The 22239-nt window shown below is 56.1% G+C and overlaps 1 protein-coding gene across 2 annotated transcripts in view; it reads right to left on the bottom strand.

Moving 5' to 3' along the window:
* LOC123773886 (ubiquitin-like protein 3) overlaps positions 1-22239 on the bottom strand; it is a 273529-nt gene that overhangs the window by 47940 nt on the left and 203350 nt on the right. Inside the window, exon 2 of one of the 2 annotated variants that reach the window (XM_045767816.2) lies at positions 7505-7549. The exons of the other annotated variant lie outside the window; for it this stretch is intronic. Within the exon in view, the coding sequence (XP_045623772.1) occupies positions 7505-7549 (45 nt within the window). The remainder of the gene's footprint in view (positions 1-7504; positions 7550-22239) is intronic. 2 annotated transcript variants of the gene reach the window in all.

Below are 22239 nucleotides of genomic sequence, written 5' to 3'. Positions count from 1 at the left end.
GGTGGCTCTTATAGGCTGGCACAGCATATAAGAGTTCCAGGGCCCAAAGGCCAGATTCACGAAGCAGTTACGCAAGCACTTACGAACCTGTCCAGCTTTTCTCAATCTTTGGCGGCTGTGTTTACAATTATTAAACAGTTAATGATCTCCGAAGGACCAGGAGGCTGTTTATAACAATAACAACAGTTGATTGGCAAGTTTTCTTGCTTGTAAACTGTCGAATAAATGTAACCAAAGTCGTCAAAGATTGAGGAAAGATGTACACGTTCGTAAGTACTTGCGTAACTGCTTGGTGAATCTGGCCCCAAGTGGCTGTCTCAGCAGGTTTATTCCCTGCTTAATGTTGTTTGTTATTCTCTATTTTAATACAGTAATACAGTATCAAGTACTGACTTTTCTACATTATAGAGGCAGTTTTTGTATTTCTTTATCAACCTTTGTATCTGGAGGCGTGTGTAGATGTGGTGGAGGCTGACTCCATGCACAGTTTCAAGTGTAGATATGATAGAACAATGGGATGACCTAATAAGCAATATCCAAGTCGACTACAGAAGCCCAGGAAAGTTCTGGAAAAAAGTAAAGACCCTGATGGGAAGCTCTTCTGAGGAAACACCCTACATCATAGACGCCTCAGGAAACACCCTACATCATAGACGCCTCAGGAAACACCCTACATCATAGACGCCTCAGGAAACACCCTACATCATAGACGCCTCAGGAAACACCCTACATCATAGACGCCTCAGGAAATAAACTCTATGAGGAGAGAGAACGAGAACAGGAATTCAGGAAGTTCTGGGAAAAAAATATTCAGGATAAACCTGGAAGAAAATTGAAATTTTGCCCAATTAATGAAAGGGAAATTACAACTCAAGTCGATAACAGAGCTGCAGCACTACTCCCGACGCAAACAATAGACCTTAACAACATACGCGATGACTGCCACCTTATGAAACACATAACCATTGCAGAGGTCCATAGAGCCAAGTAGGCTCAGGAACCTGTACACCAGTTGATTGACAGTTGAGAGGCGGGACCAAAGAGCCAGAGCTCAACCTCCTCAAGCACAACTAGGCGAGTACAACTAGGTGAGTATGGAATGTGGTCACTTGATGCCAACTTGGAGTCCAATCTTGCTCATGACACTGTCTCTTCACATGTCTTGTTTGTTCTACTGTTTGTCTTCCTCAAAGACACTTCCTAAATGTCATAGTTGGCGTCCTCTACTCTAAATAGCAAGGATATTAACTCCCTCTCAAATTATAATGTCAAATTATAATACGTATTTTTTCCTCCTTAGAAGCCAATTGAAGATAAAGCGAGGCTTCGTCTCGAGTCATAAACAGTACAGTACCTGCTTGATGGGGTTCTGGGAGTTGTTCTACTCCCCAAGCTCGACCTCCCCAAGTTATACTCGACTTGCAGACCAACACTCCTCGTCCCACACCACATACTTGAGGTTATCTTGAGATGATTTCGGGACTTTTTAGTGTCCCCGCGGCCCGGTCCTCGACCAGGCCTCCACCCCCAGGAAGCAGCCCGTGACAGCTGACTAACACCCAGGTACCTATTTTACTGCTAGGTAACAGGGACATAGGGTGAAAGAAACTCTGCCCATTGTTTCTCGCCGATCGAACCCAGGACCACAGGATCACAAGTCCAGCGTGCTGTCCGCTCGGCCGACCGGCTCCCCAAGGAGCCCATACCATACTGACGGTGCCTAACACCACCCCTGCGGGACACCAGTGTTGGAAGAAGCTGCCACAAGTGGCACCTGGCTCCTGACTGGGCTGTCGGGAGTAGAAACCTGCCAACAGTCCAGGTCCACCACTGGCCCAGTTGGGAGTGCATTTGACTTGACTGTGAGCTGGTACAACCCGTTCTCGCAAATTTAATAAGTCAATATTGACTTATTAAATATGTGCATAGGTGACATACTTAACATAATAGATACCCTTAAAAAGATTCATAGAAAACACCGACCTTACCTAACCTTGTTAGTATCTTAAGATAAGCATCTTATTGCTTCGTAATTACAAGTATTACCTAACCTATAATAGGTATAGGTTAAGTAATAATTGTAATTACGAAGCAATAAGATGCTTATCTTAAGATACTAACAAGGTTAGGCAAGGTCGGTGTTTTCTATGAATCTTTTCAAGGTTATCTATTATGTTTAGTATATCACCTATGCACGTAGTTAATAAGTCATTATTGACTTTACGAATTTGCGAGAACGGGTTGGCTGGTAATGGAGGCAGGAGACGGTGTCAACATTGACCTCGTCCACGGTGACAGTGGTGGTGGTGGACGAGGTCAGGCAGCTTGTGAGGGGCGACCCCTCAAGTGTGTTGTTATGTGGTTGACCAGCTGGCGTGGGGGAGGGGGGGGGGGTCACAGAACAGGTGTTATGCACGAAGGGAGGGGGGGCAACATAGAGGACACGGCAAACCTCCAATCAGATGTAGATCAGGTCTTTCTATGGGCTACAGAAAATAATATGGTATTCAACGAGGATAAGTTCCAGCTCATGCGCTACGGAAAAATTGAAAATATAAAAACAGAAACCACGTACAGAACTCAGGCAAATCATAACATAGAACGAAAAGGCAATGTAAAGGATCTGGGTGTACTCATGTCGGAAGACCTTACCTTTAAAGAACACAATAAAGTAGCCGTCACAACTGCAAGAAAAATGACAGGTTGGATAACAAGAACTTTTCACACTAGAGATGCTATACCGATGATGATACTTTTCATCAGCGTTTTCAAAACGCTTGTGCTATCTAGCGTTTTCAAAACGCTTGTGAAAAAACACAACGAAAAAACACAACGCTTGTTTTCAAAACACAAGCGTTTTCAAAACGCTTGTGCTATCTAGAGTGGAGTACTGCTGCACAATGACAGCCCCTTTCAAAGCTGGAGAAATTGCTGACCTAGAGAGCGTGCAGAGATCCTTTACTGCTAGAATCCACTCAGTAAAACATCTAAATTACTGGGACCGACTAAAGAGCCTAAATCTGTACTCCCTTGAGCGCAGGCGGGAGAGATACATAATAATTTACACGTGGAAAATAATTGAGGGGCTGGTCCCAAACCTGCACACAGAAATAACACCACATGAGACCAGAAGACATGGCAGGATGTGCAGAATACCCCCGTTGAAAAGCAGAGGTGCAACAGGTACTCTGAGAGAGAACTCTATCAGCATCAGAGGCCCGAGACTGTTCAACACGCTTCCACTACACATAAGGGACATAACTGGCAAACCCCTCACAGTGTTCAAGAGAGAACTGGATAAACACCTCCAAAGGATACCTGATCAACCAGACTGTGACTCATACGTCAGGCTGCGAGCAGCCGCGTCCAACAGCCTGGTTGATCAGTCCAGCAACCAGGAGGCCTGGTCGACGACCGGGCCGCGGGGACACTAAGCCCCGGAAGCACCTCAAGGTAGGGGGGGTGGCTGTGTTGTGGGGTGGCCTTAACCTGTTTACTATTCATTCTTAATGTTTGTTTGTTTTTATTCATTCATTCATAGTTGTTATTGTGAGAGCCAGTCGTCCGACTTGGACTTGTGGAGCGGCACAAGAGTGAGAGAGAGTGAGTGAGTGAGTAAGAGTGTGTGTGTGAGAGAGTGAGTGAGTGAGAGTGTGTGAGAGAGAGAGAGAGAGGCCAACATAAGAGCGGAAGCAGTGTGGTGCCTGCTAACTACCACTTCCCCACCACCCACCTGCTGTCCCAGCCACCTCCCTCCCGCCTCCACCTTCCTGCATCACCAGCACCCCCCCCCCCCCCCGCCTGGAGGTCACCAGGCACCACACGGCACTCAAGGCACCAGGCGTCACGGCAGGGAAGGTTCCGACCCCCCCTCCCCCAGCACCATCCGTGCCCAGCTGACCCTAGCTGTTGCCTAGGAACACAGAGAGCGGTCCTCCTGCAACAGCTGCAGTAGCGGTGGTCCAGCATTACGTGTTCTTCTCCACTACCATAGCTGCACGTGTTCTCCACTACCACAGCTGCACGTGTTCTCCACTACCATAGCTGCACGTGTTCTCCACTACCATAGCTGCACGTGTTCTCCACTACCATAGCTGCACGTGTTCTCCACTACCATAGCTGCACGTGTTCTCCACTACCATAGCTGCACGTGTTCTTCTCCACTACCATAGCTGCACGTGTTCTCCACTACCATAGCTGCACGTGTTCTCCACTACCATAGCTGCACGTGTTCTCCACTACCATAGCTGCACGTGTTCTCCACTACCATAGCTGCACGTGTTCTTCTCCACTACCATAGCTGCACGTGTTCTTCTCCACTACCATAGCTGCACGTGTTCTCCACTACCATAGCTGCACGTGTTCTTCTCCACTACCATAGCTGCACGTGTTCTTCTCCACTACCATAGCTGCACGTGTTCTTCTCCACTACCATAGCTGCACGTGTTCTTCTCCACTACCATAGCTGCACGTGTTCTTCTCCACTACCATAGCTGCACGTGTTCTTCTCCACTACCATAGCTGCACGTGTTCTTCTCCACTACCATAGCTGCACGTGTTCTTCTCCACTACCATAGCTGCACGTGTTCTTCTCCACTACCATAGCTGCACGTGTTCTTCTCCACTACCATAGCTGCACGTGTTCTTCTCCACTACCACAGCTGCACGTGTTCTTCTCCACTACCATAACTGCACGTGTTCTTCTCCACTACCACAGCTGCACGTGTTCTCCACTACCATAACTGCACGTGTTCTTCTCCACTACCATAGCTGCACGTGTTCTTCTCCACTACCATAGCTGCACGTGTTCTCCACTACCACAGCTGCACGTGTTCTTCTCCACTACCATAGCTGCACGTGTTCTTCTCCACTACCATAGCTGCACGTGTTCTTCTCCACTACCATAGCTGCACGTGTTCTCCACTACCATAGCTGCACGTGTTCTCCACTACCATAGCTGCACGTGTTCTTCTCCACTACCACAGCTGCACGTGTTCTTCTCCACTACCATAGCTGCACGTGTTCTTCTCCACTACCACAGCTGCACGTGTTCTTCTCCACTACCATAGCTGCACGTGTTCTTCTCCACTACCACAGCTGCACGTGTTCTTCTCCACTACCATAGCTGCACGTGTTCTTCTCCACTACCATAGCTGCACGTGTTCTTCTCCACTACCATAGCTGCACGTGTTCTCCACTACCATAGCTGCACGTGTTCTCCACTACCATAGCTGCACGTGTTCTCCACTACCATAGCTGCACGTGTTCTTCTCCACTACCACAGCTGCACGTGTTCTCCACTACCATAGCTGCACGTGTTCTCCACTACCACAGCTGCACGTGTTCTCCACTACCATAACTGCACGTGTTCTTCTCCACTACCACAGCTGCACGTGTTCTCCACTACCATAGCTGCACGTGTTCTTCTCCACTACCACAGCTGCACGTGTTCTTCTCCACTACCATAGCTGCACGTGTTCTTCTCCACTACCACAGCTGCACGTGTTCTCCACTACCATAGCTGCACGTGTTCTTCTCCACTACCACAGCTGCACGTGTTCTCCACTACCACAGCTGCACGTGTTCTCCACTACCATAGCTGCACGTGTTCAGCTGTGCTTGCACGGGTTGACCTTAAGTTTTTCAGTCCCGCCTCTCACCCTTTACCTGGAGTTTACCTGAAAAGGGTTCAGAAAGTTCTTTCTTCCTCGCCTGACAGCTGGGTGGACAGCGCTTCGGATTCGTAGTCCTGAGGTTCCGGGTTCGATCCCCGGTGGAGGCGGAGACAAATGGGCAAAAAAGTTTCTTTCACCCTGATGCCCCTGTTACCTAGCAGTAAATAGGTACCTGGGAGTTAGACAGCTGCTACGGGTTGCTTCCTGGAGGTGTGTAACAAAAAGGAGGCCTCGTCGAGGACCGGGCCGCGGGGACGCTAAACCCGGAAATCATCTCAAGATAACCTCAAGAGATAACCTTCCTCCCGAAGGCCGGCCAGGCTTGACCTGCGATAACTTGGTCCAACAGACTGTTGCTTGAAGCATCGCCCAGGCCCACATGGGCACTACAGCCCAGTTATTCCAGCACTTCTTGCAGGAATTTATCCAATTCCTCCTCGAAATTCACCTTTGTTCAACAATGTTTCTTGTGCTTGCTGGGAGAGTATTGACCAGCCGTGGACCTCTGATGCTCAAGCAGTGTTCTGATTGTACCTATGGCACCTCTATTCTTTGCTGGCTCTCTTCTGAATATCCTTCCACATCGTTTGTTCCAGTATGTTATTCTGTTGTGCCAATTAGGGACCTGGCCCCAGTTTTCAGAGAGAACATTTGGAGAGCTTTAAGACGGTCCCAATAATAATTTTGGTACTCACCTAATTGTACTCACCTAATTGTACTTGCGGGGGTTGAGCTGTGGCTCTTTGGTCCCGCCTCTCAACTGTCAATCAACTGGTGTACAGATTCCTGAGCCTACTGGGCTCTATCATATCTACATTTGAAACTGTGTATGGAGTCAGCCTCCACATCACTTCCTAGTGCATTCCATTTATTAACTATTCTGACACTGAAAAAATTCTTTCTAACGTCTCTGTGGCTCATCTGGTATTTTATCGTCTCTGTGCGTGCCATGTGTTCTCTGTTCTTCTCAACACACAACTGTGTCCTGGTCACTGGCACCAGGAGGCCACATAGCCGCGTGCCCACCTGCCCACATCGTTCATATGCCCCACAAACAGTGTAGCTGGGCCCCCCCCCCCGGTGGTCGACCCACCACTCTCCCAGCCCATCCTCCAGTTTGGAAGTACTTATGCTGACAATAACAACCACAGTACATATACTGACATACAATAAAAAGACAAACTAATCTAACTTCTCTAATATCCTAATACACACTACCTGAGGCCTAGTACAGTACATGTGTATATTTACATATAGTACACATGTACGTGTGTACTATACGTGTGTACTGCACGATGTACGTGTGTATATTTACATATAGTACACATGTACATATAGCACATGTGGCTTAGTAATATTTAAATTTTTTGTTTAGTTTCTCGGACTCAATAAAGTAAATAGTACAAAATTGTATTAAATGTTTAGGACGTCAATATTTGTACTATGGCGGACACAGTTCTACAAAATACAATATAGAGGAGGACGGGTTGGTAGAGCCCCGGGAGCTGAGGTGGCGGGAGAGCCAAGACACAGTGGGTGGCGAGACGCCTCACCCACAAGTACAGGAATGGCGCAAAGTGTGGTACATTATGGCGTGCGGCCTTGTCCAGGTGGCCGCACTCGCCGAGGTAAACTGCTCACCTGTTCCACACCTCTCATGTTTATGGCTGCTCACGGCCAGGCAGTGGCCGCTACCTCTCTCTCCCCGTCCACCCCCTTCACGGCCAGGCAGTGGCCGCTACCTCTCTCCCCCCCCCCCCCCCCCGTCCACGCCCTTCACGGCCACTACAACACCACCACTACTCACACCGCGGTTACTGCAGCCTTACCTTGCCTCCCGCCACAATTACCAGCTGGCCGTCCTCGCCTCTCACCTGTAATGACAAAAACATCATTATTGTACACTCCAGCTCTAGCATGCACCGTACTCCCCATCGCATGTACACACAATTCTATATGACTGTGACTAACTCTAACGTCTTATCTGAGGAGGATAAAGGTTCTAACACAATTATTAATGAACAAGTCTGGGATAAAATTGATGTTGACTCGTACAGCATGACCACAAATAGGTAAGTGCAAAAGTGGACCACGAAAACTAAAGATAGATAACATACCACTAGACTATGTCTCTTCTTTTAAATACCTTGGTGCGCCTGTTCCTTGTACCTTATCTGCAGTCAATAAGTTATATCAACACTGTAGAGTGGGGTACAGCCCTGAATACGGTGTTAATATTAGAATAACAAAAATGATGTACTTAGCATATATAAGGTCTCTGTTAGACCATCATGCACCAGCTTTAGTCCTGCAAAATGGCAAAATAGACTGGAATAAATGCAAAATGAAGCACTCAGAATTACACTTGGCTCTCCTATAACTTACGAAAGTTCTCAACATGCGGAAAGAATTAAATATACCTAACATTGAAGATAGAATATTTGAAATTAATCTTATGAGGAGACTAAAACTTCTGCATGATAACAAAAACAACATTATGTCAGTTTAACTGTTAGAACACATACGAAATGGAACTAGCGAGTATAAATGGATTAAAAAAACAGCCACTCATATTAAAATGCTGGGACTGCACGATGTATATACAGATGAAAGAGAACAACACTTCCTTCCACCCTGGCAGATAGTACCTTAGGACATCCTGACCCCTGCATACCCCACCAAGAAACTAATCACAAGCAACCCTCATGCTCAGCTTGCTACTAAATTATGTGGCTTATGGTCAGTGGTTTATGGACAGTGGGCAAAGTACATCAGAGTACATGGCTGTTCAATATCCTCGTAGCAAGTACCTGGATTGTACCTGGATGCGGTTCTAGGAGTTCTACTCCCCAAGTCCAGCCTGGATTGAGGCTTGATATGAGTCTGGTCCAACAGGCCCACATATCCACAACAACCCGGTTGGTCCGGTACTTCTTGCACAGAACTATCCAGTTTTTTCTTGAAGACTTCCACTTTTGGGATAGCTATCAAAACTAATGCAGGAACAAAAGTGGACTTCTTGAAGAAACATTTAGACGTTTCATGCAAGAAGTGCCGGACCATCCGGGTTGTAATGGATCTGCGGGCCGCTCCAAGCAACAGCCTGTTGGACCAAGCTCTCACAAGTCGAGCCGGGCTTGGGGAGCAGAACGTCCACAACCCCGGAGGGAGCCGAGCGGACAGCACGCTGGACTTGTGATCCTGTGGTCCCGGGTTCGATCCCGGTCGCCAGCGAGAAACAATGGGCAGAGTTTCTTTCACCCTATGCCCCTGTTACCTAGCAGTAAAATAGGTACCTGGGTGTTAGTCAGCTGTCACGGGCTGCTTCCTGGGGGTGGAGGCCTAGTCGACGACCGGGCCGCGGGGACACTAAAAAGCCCCGAAATCATCTCAAGATAACCCCCCCTCCAGGTAAGAAAGATCCAGGTAAGGTATCTTGAGTCTTCTTGAGATGATTTTCGGGGCTTTAGTGTCCCCGCGGCCCGGTCCTCGACCAGGCCTCCACCCCCAGGAAGCAGCCCGTGACAGCTGACTAATACCCAGGTACCTATTTTACTGCTAGGTAACAGGGGCATAGGGTGAAAGAAACTATGCCCATTGTTTCTCGCCGGCGCCTGGGATCGAACCCAGGACCACAGGATCACAAGTTCTTGTGGAGTCCGTTTTAATATAGGAGTGTCTACAGGCAGCCACAACACAATGAACGTGTTTGAACTTGACTGACCTGTGGCGGACCATAATATAAGAGCAGTCATACCAGTCATTGATGAGGCATTCCTGTGACCTGCTACACCGCCCCCCCACCCCCCCCTCGCCCCGTGGCCTGCACCACCCCCACCACCCCCCCCCCTCGCCCCGTGGCCTGCACCGCCCCCACCACCCCCCCCCCCTCGCCCCGTGGCCTGCACCGGCCACCTGGTGCTCCGCTCCACGCCACAATTGTCGCCACCCCCCTTCACCACTCCCGCCGTCTCACTGTTGAGGACCACCAGGTGCAGGGTCACCACACACACCAGCAGGTGCAGGGTCACCACACACACCACCAGGTGCAGGGTCACCACACACACCAGCAGGTGCAGGGTCACCACACACACCACCAGGTGCAGGGTCACCACACACACCACCAGGTGCACGGTCACCACACACACCACCAGGTGCAGGGTCACCACACACACCACCAGGTGCACGGTCACCACACACCACCAGGTGCACGGTCACCACACACACCAGCAGGTGCAGGGTCACCACACACACCACCAGGTGCAGGGTCACCACACACACCACCAGGTGCAGGGTCACCACACACACCACCAGGTGCAGGGTCACCACACACACCACCAGGTGCAGGGTCACCACACACACCAGCAGGTGCAGGGTCACCACACACACCACCAGGTGCACGGTCACCACACACACCACCAGGTGCACGGTCACCACACACACCACCAGGTGCAGGGTCACCACACACCAGCAGGTGCAGGGTCACCACACACACCACCAGGTGCAGGGTCACCACACACACCACCAGGTGCAGGGTCACCACACACACCACCAGGTGCAGGGTCACCACACACACCACCAGGTGCAGGGTCACCACACACACCACCAGGTGCACGGTCACCACACACACCACCAGGTGCACGGTCACCACACACACCACCAGGTGCACGGTCACCACACACACCACCAGGTGCAGGGTCACCACACACACCACCAGGTGCAGGGTCACCACACACACCACCAGGTGCAGGGTCACCACACACACCACCAGGTGCAGGGTCACCACACACACCACCAGGTGCAGGGTCACCACACACACCAGCAGGTGCAGGGTCACCACACACACCAGCAGGTGCAGGGTCACCACACACACACCACCAGGTGCAGGGTCACCACACACACACCACCAGGTGCAGGGTCACCACACACACCACCAGGTGCAGGGTCACCACACACACCACCAGGTGCAGGGTCACCACACACACCACCAGGTGCAGGGTCACCACACACACCACCAGGTGCAGGGTCACCACACACACCACCAGGTGCAGGGTCACCACACACACCACCAGGTGCAGGGTCACCACACACACCACCAGGTGCAGGGTCACCACACACACCACCAGGTGCAGGGTCACCACACACACCACCAGGTGCAGGGTCACCACACACACCACCAGGTGCAGGGTCACCACACACACCAGCAGGTGCAGGGTCACCACACACACCAGCAGGTGCAGGGTCACCACACACACCAGCAGGTGCAGGGTCACCACACACACCAGCAGGTGCAGGGTCACCACACACACCAGCAGATGCAGGGTCACCACACACACCAGCAGATGCAGGGTCACCACACACACCAGCAGGTGCAGGGTCACCACACACACCAGCAGGTGCAGGGTCACCACACACACCAGCAGGTGCAGGGTCACCACACACACCAGCAGGTGCAGGGTCACCACACACACCACCAGGTGCAGGGTCACCACACACACCACCAGGTGCAGGGTCACCACACACACCACCAGGTGCAGGGTCACCACACACACCACCAGGTGCAGGGTCACCACACACACCACCAGGTGCAGGGTCACCACACACACCACCAGGTGCAGGGTCACCACACACACCACCAGGTGCAGGGTCACCACACACACCACCAGGTGCAGGGTCACCACACACACCACCAGGTGCAGGGTCACCACACACACCAGCAGGTGCAGGGTCACCACACACACCAGCAGGTGCACGGTCACCACACACACCACCAGGTGCAGGGTCACCACACACACACCACCAGGTGCAGGGTCACCACACACACACCACCAGGTGCAGTGTCACCACACACACACCACCAGGTGCAGGGTCACCACACACACCACCAGGTGCAGGGTCACCACACACACCAGCAGGTGCAGGGTCACCACACACACACCACCAGGTGCACGGTCACCACACACACCAGCAGGTGCACGGTCACCACACACACCACCAGGTGCAGGGTCACCACACACACCAGCAGGTGCAGGGTCACCACACACACCACCAGGTGCAGGGTCACCACACACACCACCAGGTGCAGGGCCACCACACACACCACCAGGTGCAGGGTCACCACACACACCACCAGGTGCAGGGTCACCACACACACCAGCAGGTGCAGGGTCACCACACACACCAGCAGGTGCAGGGTCACCACACACACCAGCAGGTGCAGGGTCACCACACACACCAGCAGGTGCAGGGTCACCACACACACCAGCAGGTGCAGGGTCACCACACACACCACCAGGTGCACGGTCACCACACACACCACCAGGTGCAGGGTCACCACACACACCACCAGGTGCAGGGTCACCACACACACACCAGCAGGTGCAGGGTCACCACACACACCAGCAGGTGCAGGGTCACCACACACACCAGCAGGTGCAGGGTCACCACACACACCAGCAGGTGCAGGGTCACCACACACACCAGCAGGTGCAGGGTCACCACACACACCAGCAGGTGCAGGGTCACCACACACACCAGCAGGTGCAGGGTCACCACACACACCAGCAGGTGCAGGGTCACCACACACACCACCAGGTGCACGGTCACCACACACACCACCAGGTGCACGGTCACCACACACACCAGCAGGTGCAGGGTCACGACACACATCAGCAGGTGCACGGTCACCACACACACCACCAGGTGCAGGGTCACCACACACACCAGCAGGTGCAGGGTCACCACACACACACCACCAGGTGCAGGGTCACCACACACACCACCAAGTGCACGGTCACCACACACACCACCAGGTGCAGGGTCACCACACACACCACCAGGTGCACGGTCACCACACACACACCAGCAGGTGCAGGGTCACCACACACACCACCAGGTGCACGGTCACCACACACACACCACCAGGTGCACGGTCACCACACACACCACCAGGTGCAGGGTCACCACACACACACCACCAGGTGCACGGTCACCACACACACACCAGCAGGTGCAGGGTCACCACACACCAGCAGGTGCACGGTCACCACACACACCAGCAGGTGCACGGTCACCACACACACCAGCAGGTGCAGGGTCACCACACACACCACCAGGTGCACGGTCACCACACACACACCACCAGGTGCACGGTCACCACACACACACCAGCAGGTGCAGGGTCACCACACACACCAGCAGTGCACGGTCACCACACACACCACCAGGTGCACGGTCACCACACACCAGCAGGTGCAGGGTCACCACACACACCACCAGGTGCACGGTCACCACACACACACCACCAGGTGCAGAGTCACCACACACACCACCAGGTGCAGGGTCACCACACACACACCACCAGGTGCACGGTCACCACACACACCACCAGGTGCAGGGTCACCACACACACACCAGCAGGTGCACGGTCACCACACACACCACCAGGTGCAGGGTCACCACACACATCACCAGGTGCAGGGTCACCACACACACCACCAGGTGCAGGGTCACCACACACACCACCAGGTGCAGGGTCACCACACACACCACCAGGTGCAGGGTCACCACACACACCACCAGGTGCAGGGTCACCACACACACCACCAGGTGCAGGGTCACCACACACACCAGCAGGTGCAGGGTCACCACACACACACCAGCAGGTGCACGGTCACCACACACCACCAGGTGCAGGGTCACCACACACACCACCAGGTGCAGGGTCACCACACACACCACCAGGTGCAGGGTCACCACACACACCACCAGGTGCACGGTCACCACACACCAGCAGGTGCAGGGTCACCACACACACCACCAGGTGCAGGGTCACCACACACACCACCAGGTGCAGGGTCACCACACACACCACCAGGTGCAGGGTCACCACACACCACCAGGTGCAGGGTCACCACACACACCACCAGGTGCAGGGTCACCACACACACCACCAGGTGCACGGTCACCACACACACCAGCAGGTGCACGGTCACCACACACACACCAGCAGGTGCACGGTCACCACACACCACCAGGTGCAGGGTCACCACACACACACCACCAGGTGCAGGGTCACCACACACACCACCAGGTGCACGGTCACCACACACACCACCAGGTGCACGGTCACCACACACACCACCAGGTGCACGGTCACCACACACACCACCAGGTGCAGGGTCACCACACACACACCAGCAGGTGCAGGGTCACCACACACACACCAGCAGGTGCACGGTCACCACACACCACCAGGTGCAGGGTCACCACACACACACCACCAGGTGCAGGGTCACCACACACACCACCAGGTGCACGGTCACCACACACACACCAGCAGGTGCACGGTCACCACACACACACCAGCAGGTGCACGGTCACACCACACACCACCAGGTGCACGGTCACCACACACACCACCAGGTGCACGGTCACCACACACACCACCAGGTGCACGGTCACCACACACACCACCAGGTGCACGGTCACCACACACACCACCAGGTGCACGGTCACCACACACACCACCAGGTGCACGGTCACCACACACACCAGCAGGTGCACGGTCACCACACACACCAGCAGGTGCACGGTCACCACACACACCAGCAGGTGCACGGTCACCACACACACCAGCAGGTGCACGGTCACCACACACACCAGCAGGTGCACGGTCACCACACACACCAGCAGGTGCACGGTCACCACACACACCAGCAGGTGCAGGGTCACCACACACACACCAGCAGGTGCAGGGTCACCACACACACCAGCAGGTGCAGGGTCACCACACACACCAGCAGGTGCACGGTCACCACACACACCACCACGTGCAGGGTCACCACACACACCACCACGTGCAGGGTCACCACACACACCACCAGGTGCACGGTCACCACACACACCACCAGGTGCAGGGTCACCACACACACCAGCAGGTGCAGGGTCACCACACACACCAGCAGGTGCACGGTCACCACACACACACCAGCAGGTGCACGGTCACCACACACACCAGCAGGTGCAGGGTCACCACACACACACCAGCAGGTGCAGGGTCACCACACACACACCAGCAGGTGCAGGGTCACCACACACACACCACCAGGTGCAGGGTCACCACACACACCAGCAGGTGCAGGGTCACCACACACACCAGCAGGTGCAGGGTCACCACACACACACCAGGTGCAGGGTCACCACACACACCACCAGGTGCAGGGTCACCACACACACCAGCAGGTGCACGGTCACCACACACACACCAGCAGGTGCAGGGTCACCACACACACACCAGCAGGTGCAGGGTCACCACACACACCAGCAGGTGCAGGGTCACCACACACACCACCAGGTGCAGGGTCACCACACACACACCAGCAGGTGCAGGGTCATCACACACACCACCAGGTGCAGGGTCACCACACACACACCACCAGGTGCACGGTCACCACACACACCACCAGGTGCACGGTCACCACACACACCACCAGGTGCACGGTCACCACACACCACCAGGTGCAGGGTCACCACACACACCACCAGGTGCAGGGTCACCACACACACCAGCAGGTGCACGGTCACCACACACACCAGCAGGTGCAGGGTCACCACACACACCAGCAGGTGCACGGTCACCACACATCACCACACACACCAGCAGGTGCAGGGTCACCACACACACCACCAGGTGCAGGGTCACCACACACACCAGCAGGTGCACGGTCACCACACACACCACCAGGTGCACGGTCACCACACACACCACCAGGTGCAGGGTCACCACACACACCAGCAGGTGCAGGGTCACCACACACACCAGCAGGTGCAGGGTCACCACACACACCAGCAGGTGCAGGGTCACCACACACACCAGCAGGTGCACGGTCACCACACACACCAGCAGGTGCACGGTCACCACACACACACCAGCAGGTGCAGGGTCACCACACACACCAGCAGGTGCACGGTCACCACACACACCAGCAGGTGCAGGGTCACCACACACACCAGCAGGTGCAGGGTCACCACACACACCAGCAGGTGCAGGGTCACCACACACACCACCAGGTGCAGGGTCACCACACACACCACCAGGTGCAGGGTCACCACTCACACCAGCAGGTGCACGGTCACCACACACACCGCAGGTGCAGGGGTCACCACACACACCAGCAGGTGCAGGGTCACCACACACACCACCAGGTGCAGGGTCACCACACACACCACCAGGTGCAGGGTCACCACACACACCAGCAGGTGCAGGGTCACCACACACACCAGCAGGTGCACGGTCACCACACACACCAGCAGGTGCACGGTCACCACACACACCAGCAGGTGCACGGTCACCACACACACCACCAGGTGCAGGGTCACCAACACACACCAGCAGGTGCCACGGTCACCACACACACCAGCAGGTGCAGGGGTCACCACAACACACCAGCAGGTGCACGGTCACCACACACACCAGCAGGTGCACGGTCACCACACACCACCAGGTGCAGGGTCACCACACACCACCAGGTGCACGGTCCACCACACACACCAGCAGGTGCAGGGTCACCACACACACCACCAGGTGCAGGGTCACCACACACACCACCAGGTGCACGGTCACCACACACACCAGCAGGTGCAGGGTCACCACACACACCAGCAGGTGCAGGGTCACCACACACCACCAGGTGCAGGGTCACCACACACCACCAGGTGCACGGTCACCACACACACCAGCAGGTGCAGGGTCACCACACACACCAGCAGGTGCAGGGTCACCACACACACCACCAGGTGCACGGTCACCACACACACCACCAGGTGCACGGTCACCACACACACCAGCAGGTGCACGGTCACCTCACACACCAGCAGGTGCAGGGTCACCACACACACCAGCAGGTGCAGGGTCACCACACACACCAGCAGGTGCAGGGTCACCACACACACCAGCAGGTGCAGGGTCACCACACACAACCAGCAGGTGCAGGGTCACCACACACACCAGCAGGTGCAGGGTCACCACACACACCAGCAGGTGCAGGGTCACCACACACACCAGCAGGTGCAGGGTCACCACACACACCAGCAGGTGCAGGGTCACCACACACACCAGCAGGTGCAGGGTCACCACACACACCAGCAGGTGCAGGGTCACCACACACACCAGCAGGTGCAGGGTCACCACACACACCAGCAGGTGCAGGGTCACCACACACACACCACCAGGTGCACGGTCACCACACACACCACCAGGTGCACGGTCACCACACACACCAGCAGGTGCAGGGTCACGACACACATCAGCAGGTGCACGGTCACCACACACACCACCAGGTGCAGGGTCACCACACACACCAGCAGGTGCAGGGTCACCACACACACACCACCAGGTGCAGGGTCACCACACACACCACCAAGTGCACGGTCACCACACACACCACCAGGTGCAGGGTCACCACACACACCACCAGGTGCACGGTCACCACACACACACCAGCAGGTGCAGGGTCACCACACACACCACCAGGTGCACGGTCACCACACACACACCACCAGGTGCACGGTCACCACACACACCACCAGGTGCAGGGTCACCACACACACACCACCAGGTGCACGGTCACCACACACACACCAGCAGGTGCAGGGTCACCACACACCAGCAGGTGCACGGTCACCACACACACCAGCAGGTGCACGGTCACCACACACACCAGCAGGTGCAGGGTCACCACACACACCACCAGGTGCACGGTCACCACACACACCACCAGGTGCACGGTCACCACACACACACCAGCAGGTGCAGGGTCACCACACACACCAGCAAGTGCACGGTCACCACACACACCACCAGGTGCACGGTCACCACACACCAGCAGGTGCAGGGTCACCACACACACCACCAGGTGCACGGTCACCACACACACACCACCAGGTGCAGAGTCACCACACACACCACCAGGTGCAGGGTCACCACACACACACCACCAGGTGCACGGTCACCACACACACCACCAGGTGCAGGGTCACCACACACACACCAGCAGGTGCACGGTCACCACACACACCACCAGGTGCAGGGTCACCACACACACCACCAGGTGCAGGGTCACCACACACACCACCAGGTGCAGGGTCACCACACACACCACCAGGTGCAGGGTCACCACACACACCACCAGGTGCAGGGTCACCACACACACCACCAGGTGCAGGGTCACCACACACACCACCAGGTGCAGGGTCACCACACACACCACCAGGTGCAGGGTCACCACACACACCAGCAGGTGCAGGGTCACCACACACACACCAGCAGGTGCACGGTCACCACACACCACCAGGTGCAGGGTCACCACACACACCACCAGGTGCAGGGTCACCACACACACCACCAGGTGCAGGGTCACCACACACACCACCAGGTGCACGGTCACCACACACACCAGCAGGTGCAGGGTCACCACACACACCACCAGGTGCAGGGTCACCACACACACCACCAGGTGCAGGGTCACCACACACACCACCAGGTGCAGGGTCACCACACACCACCAGGTGCAGGGTCACCACACACACCACCAGGTGCAGGGTCACCACACACACCACCAGGTGCACGGTCACCACACACACCAGCAGGTGCACGGTCACCACACACACACCAGCAGGTGCAGGGTCACCACACACACACCACCAGGTGCAGGGTCACCACACACACACCACCAGGTGCAGGGTCACCACACACACCACCAGGTGCACGGTCACCACACACACCACCAGGTGCACGGTCACCACACACACCACCAGGTGCACGGTCACCACACACACCACCAGGTGCAGGGTCACCACACACACACCAGCAGGTGCAGGGTCACCACACACACACCAGCAGGTGCACGGTCACCACACACCACCAGGTGCAGGGTCACCACACACACACCACCAGGTGCAGGGTCACCACACACACCACCAGGTGCACGGTCACCACACACACACCAGCAGGTGCACGGTCACCACACACACACCAGCAGGTGCACGGTCACCACACACACCACCAGGTGCACGGTCACCACACACACCACCAGGTGCACGGTCACCACACACACCACCAGGTGCACGGTCACCACACACACCACCAGGTGCACGGTCACCACACACACCACCAGGTGCACGGTCACCACACACACCAGCAGGTGCACGGTCACCACACACACCAGCAGGTGCACGGTCACCACACACACCAGCAGGTGCACGGTCACCACACACACCAGCAGGTGCACGGTCACCACACACACCAGCAGGTGCACGGTCACCACACACACCAGCAGGTGCAGGGTCACCACACACACACCAGCAGGTGCAGGGTCACCACACACACCAGCAGGTGCAGGGTCACCACACACACCAGCAGGTGCACGGTCACCACACACACCACCACGTGCAGGGTCACCACACACACCACCACGTGCAGGGTCACCACACACACCACCAGGTGCACGGTCACCACACACACCACCAGGTGCAGGGTCACCACACACACCAGCAGGTGCAGGGTCACCACACACACCAGCAGGTGCACGGTCACCACACACACACCAGCAGGTGCAGGGTCACCACACACACCAGCAGGTGCAGGGTCACCACACACACACCAGCAGGTGCAGGGTCACCACACACACCAGCAGGTGCAGGGTCACCACACACACACCACCAGGTGCAGGGTCACCACACACACCAGCAGGTGCAGGGTCACCACACACACCAGCAGGTGCAGGGTCACCACACACACACCAGGTGCAGGGTCACCACACACACCACCAGGTGCAGGGTCACCACACACACCAGCAGGTGCACGGTCACCACACACACACCAGCAGGTGCAGGGTCACCACACACACACCAGCAGGTGCAGGGTCACCACACACACCAGCAGGTGCAGGGTCACCACACACACCACCAGGTGCAGGGTCACCACACACACACCAGCAGGTGCAGGGTCATCACACACACCACCAGGTGCAGGGTCACCACACACACACCACCAGGTGCACGGTCACCACACACACCACCAGGTGCACGGTCACCACACACACCACCAGGTGCACGGTCACCACACACCACCAGGTGCAGGGTCACCACACACACCACCAGGTGCAGGGTCACCACACACACCAGCAGGTGCACGGTCACCACACACACCAGCAGGTGCAGGGTCACCACACACCAGCAGGTGCACGGTCACCACACATCACCACACACACCAGCAGGTGCAGGGTCACCACACACACCACCAGGTGCAGGGTCACCACACACACCAGCAGGTGCACGGTCACCACACACACCACCAGGTGCACGGTCACCACACACACCACCAGGTGCACGGTCACCACACACACCACCAGGTGCAGGGTCACCACACACACCAGCAGGTGCAGGGTCACCACACACACCAGCAGGTGCAGGGTCACCACACACACCAGCAGGTGCACAGTCACCACACACACCAGCAGGTGCTCGGTCACCACACACACCAGCAGGTGCACAGTCACCACACACACACCAGCAGGTGCAGGGTCACCACACACACCAGCAGGTGCAGGGTCACCACACACACCAGCAGGTGCAGGGTCACCACACACCAGCAGGTGCAGGGTCACCACACACACCAGCAGGTGCAGGGTCACCACACACCACCAGGTGCAGGGTCACCACACACACCACCAGGTGCAGGGTCACCACACACACCAGCAGGTGCAGGGTCACCACACACACCAGCAGGTGCAGGGTCACCACACACACCACCAGGTGCAGGGTCACCACACACACCACCAGGTGCAGGGTCACCACTCACACCAGCAGGTGCACGGTCACCACACACACCAGCAGGTGCAGGGTCACCACACACACCAGCAGGTGCAGGGTCACCACACACACCACCAGGTGCAGGGTCACCACACACACCATGTTACGGCCCTCTCGGGACGCAACGGGGTTCTTACTCTGATGTAGTTAGAGGAAGATATATATCCGGCCCCAAGCCAGTAGAGGCTATCAAGGGATGCGATCCGTGACGCAAGTAACTTAAAGGGAGTAGGGAAAAAAAGGTAAGAACTTAATATAATATATTGACCACCACCAATAAATAAATATTATATAAAAGGAGTACACAGGGGGAGGGGTATTAACACTTTGCAAGGGGATTATTCACTGTAGTCTTCTGCTGAAGACTCTGGTGCCACACCACTTTCGGTGCCGATTCCTTGGTGCTTTCTTCGTGGCCTCAAGACGTGTCCTCGGAGAACACCGAGTCTACCCTGGCCACAGGTCAGCCACAACACTGGTCCACTGGGGGCACCGTCGTGGAGGCCGTCAACCACACGTCCAGCAGGTCTGCTGGCAGGTACTGAGCCACCAAGGCTGGTACGGCCACTCCACGAACGATAAAAGGGGTACGCCCTAGACAGGAGTCTCGTGTGATATCACCAATCACCCTCCTGTCCTCAATACCCCAGTGGATTATCGTCTCCAACCGTCGGTCCCGGGTAAATCCTTCCACTGCCACTCCACTGGCAGGCTTAACACACCACAGTGTTCTTCCGGGGGGGGCGACGTCACGACAGCTGCAGCAAACTTCACTGTATGGAGACTGGCTGCCTCGGGTAGACTGACTCCACCTTCAACACAGTGGTCCCAGGTCGGCTCTGTAAGCAGACACGTCATTAATAACCGGGACACTAATACACCACACTCACAGGCTCAGATACAAACGCCCGACATATCCACTCCATAGATGGCGCTGTCGTCGGAGCACCACTTCACCAGAGGTCAGGAGCGGCGGTGTTGAGCGCTGAACCAGACTGGAAACTGGTCCTTGAGGCCAGTACACGCTGTCCTCACTAGGTGTCGTCGTTCGTTTGGCGGGGGTTTCGGGAGCTGACCCACAGATGGCGTGTTTGTCACTGCTCCAGGCTCGGACGTTGAATCCGGGTTCGTAACACACCACCAGGTGCAGGGTCACCACACACACCAGCAGGTGCACGGTCACCACACACACCAGCAGGTGCACGGTCACCACACACACCAGCAGGTGCACGGTCACCACACACACCACCAGGTGCAGGGTCACCACACACACCACCAGGTGCACGGTCACCACACACACCAGCAGGTGCAGGGTCACCACACACACCAGCAGGTGCACGGTCACCACACACACCAGCAGGTGCACGGTCACCACACACCACCAGGTGCAGGGTCACCACACACCACCAGGTGCACGGTCACCACACACACCAGCAGGTGCAGGGTCACCACACACACCAGCAGGTGCAGGGTCACCACACACACCACCAGGTGCAGGGTCACCACACACACCACCAGGTGCACGGTCACCACACACACCAGCAGGTGCAGGGTCACCACACACACCAGCAGGTGCAGGGTCACCACACACCACCAGGTGCAGGGTCACCACACACCACCAGGTGCAGGGTCACCACACACCACCAGCAGGTGCAGGGTCACCACACACACCAGCAGGTGCAGGGTCACCACA

The sequence above is a fragment of the Procambarus clarkii genome, chromosome 91 (assembly GCF_040958095.1).
Source record: "Procambarus clarkii isolate CNS0578487 chromosome 91, FALCON_Pclarkii_2.0, whole genome shotgun sequence".
Classification (NCBI taxonomy): Eukaryota; Metazoa; Arthropoda; class Malacostraca; order Decapoda; family Cambaridae; genus Procambarus; species Procambarus clarkii.
This window is presented reverse-complemented; position numbering and strand designations above follow the sequence as displayed.